Source organism: Cynocephalus volans, chromosome 9 (genome assembly GCF_027409185.1).
Source record: "Cynocephalus volans isolate mCynVol1 chromosome 9, mCynVol1.pri, whole genome shotgun sequence".
Lineage (NCBI taxonomy): Eukaryota > Metazoa > Chordata > Mammalia > Dermoptera > Cynocephalidae > Cynocephalus > Cynocephalus volans.
The window spans coordinates 81,340,300-81,344,795 of NC_084468.1; the positions used below are offsets into that span (position 1 = coordinate 81,340,300).

The window sequence follows — 4,496 nt, forward strand, 5'->3', positions numbered from 1 at the left end:
CCCGGAGCTGCCCACGGCCCGCGCACGTCTGACCCGAATCTATTCGGGCACCAGCCGAGAGCCCGCTCCGCACCAACCCCCGCCACTGGGGCGTTGACACACACCGGAGTCGAATTACAACCCCACAATTAACATATGAATTTGACGATCTTAAAAGAGAAAAAAAAAAGAAAAGAAAAGAAAAAACCTGAGCAGGCGCCTTGTCCTGTGCACACAGGAACTTTTCCCCGGGTGTAAAAACTCTTTGATTGGCTGCTCGCACGCGCCTGTCCGCGCCCTCCATTGGCTGAGCAGACACGCGACCGGCGCGAGGAGGGGGCTGGGACAGGAGCGGGGGGAGACACACTGGCGCGTGCCGCTTTTTAAAGGGGCGCAGCGCCTTCAGCAACCGGAGAAGCTCCATTGCACGCGACCTGGTGTGTGATCTCCGAGTGGGTGGGGGAGGGTCGAGGAGGCGGAAAAAAAAAAAATAAGACGTTGGAGAAGACACCCGGGAAGGGCTTTTTGTGGTTGAGCTGGTGTGCCAGTGCCTCCTCCGACCCTGCGCCTCCAAGCCTTTGCAGTGCAATGTCCCGCCTGCTGCATGCAGAAGAGTGGGCTGAAGTGAAGGAGTTGGTGGACCACCATCGCCATCCCCAGCCGCACCACCTCCCACAACCTCCGCCGCCACAGCCACCTGCGACCCTGCAGGCGAGAGAGCAGTCGGTCTACCCGGCCGAGCTCTCTCTCCTGGACAGCACCGACCCACGCGCCTGGCTGGCTCCCACTTTGCAGGGCATCTGTACGGCACGCGCCGCCCAGTATTTGCTGCATTCCCCCGAGCTGGGTGCTTCCGAGGCCGTGGCGCCCCAAGATGAGGCGGACGGCCGGGGGGAGCTGGTAAGGAGGAGCGGCGGCGGCGGCGGCGGCGGCAGCAAAAGCCCCGGGCCGGTGAAAGTGAGGGAACAGCTGTGCAAGCTGAAAGGCGGGGTGGTGGTGGACGAGCTGGGCTGCAGCCGCCAGCGGGCCCCTTCCAGCAAACAGGTGAATGGGGTGCAGAAGCAAAGACGGCTGGCGGCCAACGCCAGAGAGCGGCGCAGGATGCACGGGCTGAACCACGCCTTCGACCAGCTGCGCAACGTTATCCCGTCGTTCAACAACGACAAGAAGCTGTCCAAATATGAGACCCTGCAGATGGCCCAGATCTACATCAACGCCTTGTCTGAGCTGCTGCAGACGCCCAGTGGCGGGGAGCAACCGCCGCCGCCACCAACCTCCTGCAAAAGTGACCACCACCACCTTCGCGCCGCCGCCTCCTACGAAGGCAGCGCGGGCACCGCGATCGCAGCTGGGGCTCAGCCGGCTTCTGGAGGGGGCCAGCGGCCGACCCCTCCCGGGAGCTGCCGGACTCGCTTCTCAGCCCCAGCCTCCGCGGGAGGGTACTCGGTGCAGCTGGACGCTCTGCACTTCTCCACTTTCGAGGACAGCGCCCTGACGGCGATGATGGCGCAAAAGAACTTGTCGCCTTCGCTGCCCGGGAGCATCCTGCAGCCAGTGCAGGAGGAAAGTAGCAAAACTTCGCCCCGGTCCCACAGAAGCGACGGGGAATTTTCCCCCCATTCCCATTACAGTGACTCGGATGAGGCAAGTTAGGAAGGTGACCGAACTCTGAAAACTGAGACAGAAACAAAACCGCCCTTTCCCAGTGCGCGGGAAGCCCCGCGGTTAAAGATCCCCGCACCCTTCAATTTTTGCTCTGCGACGGTCGTTGTTTAGCAACGACTTGGCTTCAGATGGCAGCTACATTTGATGGTTTGCAAATGCCGCCGCTATTCCAAACTTCCTACGGTCTATATTGTTTGATGAAAACTTGCTGTTAAAGTTGTGTCCTTTCCTCCCACTTGCTGCTCCCCCTGTAGATAGATACAGTGTAATTATATGTACCCAGATATGGCATCATTACTCTAGCTCCCTGCTGCCAATACGCTGCTAAAACGTTGCATCTTCTTCTTTGTCGCTGGTTTGGGTTTAATTTATTTTATGCCCTGGGCATACATCCCTGTGTGTTGCGCGCACTCACGTATGGGAGAGTTAATCTTCCGAAGTTGTTTCCCAAAATGAATTATGAAATGCAAAGTTAATGCTTTCAACGTTAACTTTTGACTATGGAGTTGTTAGAAAACAGGGAACTTTAAGGATTCTGTGTTGTATAAACATACCCAATATGTATATCTGATCGCGACAACATTAGCGTCTTTTAGGAAACTGGGCGCACGCACTTTATCAGCCGCTGCTACTGCAGCGGCTCCAGGAGAAACTCAGCTGCCAATTGCAGACCAGTTGGTTTTTTGTTTTTTTTTTTTAAACACAGCCACTTATAATCCTTAAGCTCTTTACAAATGTTTGTTTAAAAAATGAAAATTAAAAATACATACAGTAGTGTCAAAAGCTTTTGGTCTATTTTATTTTACTTTGTTAATGTTAGGAAACTTATTTATTATTGAGTGTTTGCTACAATTTCTACTTATCTTGATTCGTTTTTTTATGTTTTCTACTTGAGATCATTTTATTTTAATTTAGCAAAGCCAACTGCCACTGTTTTATGTATTTCCTTTTGCAAGTGATGAAAATAAACGTGAAAAGTAACTTTTATTTGTCACTTATTCCATTCCAGTATAACCATTGAAATCAGTGTTTAAATGACCTTGAAGGCTTGTCTGCTAGTAATGCGAATTTATGCGATCTTACAGTTGTGCAGGAAAATGCTGTTGCAAATTTGGTGCCTTCGGGTAGCATCAGAAACCCTACAAAGAAAAGCATTCGGGTCAATAATTAAATTATAAGATAAAACTTTTCCTAAGTTTGCAGCACAGTTTTGACTCTTGGACAGCCAGGGTCTTTCCAGTCCTCCTTGCCCCTAGCCCCAACAACCTCTGCAAGGAGAGGGATGTATTTCAGGTCTCCTAGGATCTAGCCAGCAGTGGTTAACTTTACCAGAGTTAGCTGTGTCCACTCATAACTTGCCAAGCTGAAAGCTTTTCACGTAGGTCAAATATGCAGCATAAGCTCTCTCTCTTCCTCTCTCTCATCTTTTGGGGGAGGAGGCCCCCCAAGAGATAAAAAGTACAATGAAAAAAAAAGGAAAGGGGAATTGATTCAAAAACCAGAAACGAGCAGTTGCCCTAGGAAATTGATCTTCACTCATTTTTTCTTTTCAAACAATTCTGCTTCTTTCAATATAGAAGCTAATATTCGCCTTTATTTTGTACTTCTGAATTAGCTTCCAACATTCAACTACATTTTTCAGTCACTCGCAGAAACTTAACAGGGGTCTCGCTCTCATCTCAGGTGTCCTCACTAAGGAAAAACCTATTCTGGGTCTCAGTATGGTAGATTTTGGAAGAGCTGATACAGTGTGCGTATGAAGAGAGTAGAAAGTGGGGTTTTAAAGAACATATTTGTTTGGCAAATAGGAGAGCAGATTTGGCAACATTCCACTGAATAAACATCAGTGATTTTGAGAGGTTAATTTAAAGCCAAATCATTCATGTTTTGTGTCCTCATTGGGATAACAAAATGTGGGAAAAGGGAGCACTACCCACCCACCCCCACCCCCCCAAAAAGCTAGGGAAGGTTAGTTTAATTACTTTTTCCTCTCCCCACAGCACCTTGAGAAGAAGAGAGGGCCCCAGGTTGAGAGAGAGAGAGAGAGAGAGAGAGAGAGAGAGAGAGAGATAGAGAGAGAGAGAGAGAGAGAGAGAGAGAACCACAAATTGGGTTTGCCAGAAAAAGTGATGCGCGAGGAAGCGCAGGTTCTGATCTCGAGCAGGAAAGCGTGGAACCGGCTTTTAGCTGACCGCTTGAGTACCAGTGGCTTTCGGCTGAAGCCAACCAACGGAGGGAAGCTGATAGCCTCCGCCAGCTCTCTAGGAGAGGTGAACGGCGGATCGCGACACTTTCTAAGGGCAGAAACAATGCACCTGTCCACTAGATAACCTTTTGCACCCTTTGAGTTTGCCGTGCTCACGATAAACATCAGGAATCTTCGGGCTGCTGAATAAATCAAGCGATTGCTTCCAACACATTTCCATTTCGCTGTCAATAAACAGACCCAACAGGTATGGACATACAGCAACCTTGCAGGATGAGAGCACACATAATTTTATAGCGATTTGCCTCAGTGTGTTTGTGTGCATGTGTAGAGCGAGAGAAGAAGAAAGGGACCTAGAATTCTTTTTGAGTCTGAGTAGGGGAAGGACAGGAGGAAGAAAAAAAAGTTGTGATTTTTTTTTCTCAAAGAAAACGATCTATATTCCATTTTTCAAAACGATTTATGCTCATTTTGTGTCAACCATAGAGGAAAAAGACTTCATCCAAAGATATTACTTTTCACGGACTTAACAGAAATTACAGAACAGAAAGGACATCAGGAACATCTTCCTTCACATCTTTTATAAATGAGGAAACCGCTGTCCCTAATTTGCCCCAAAACCACACGACCAAGAAAGTGTCAATAT

At 49.2% G+C, this 4,496-nt stretch overlaps 1 protein-coding gene across 1 annotated transcript; it reads left to right on the forward strand.

The window, feature by feature from the left end:
* Positions 1 to 567: 567 nt before the first annotated feature.
* Positions 568 to 1,632, forward strand: ATOH1 (atonal bHLH transcription factor 1). Its single transcript, XM_063107317.1, has one exon. It carries the CDS (start codon positions 568 to 570, stop codon positions 1,630 to 1,632), a length of 1,065 nt encoding a protein of 354 aa, XP_062963387.1.
* The last annotated feature ends 2,864 nt before the right edge of the window (positions 1,633 to 4,496 follow it).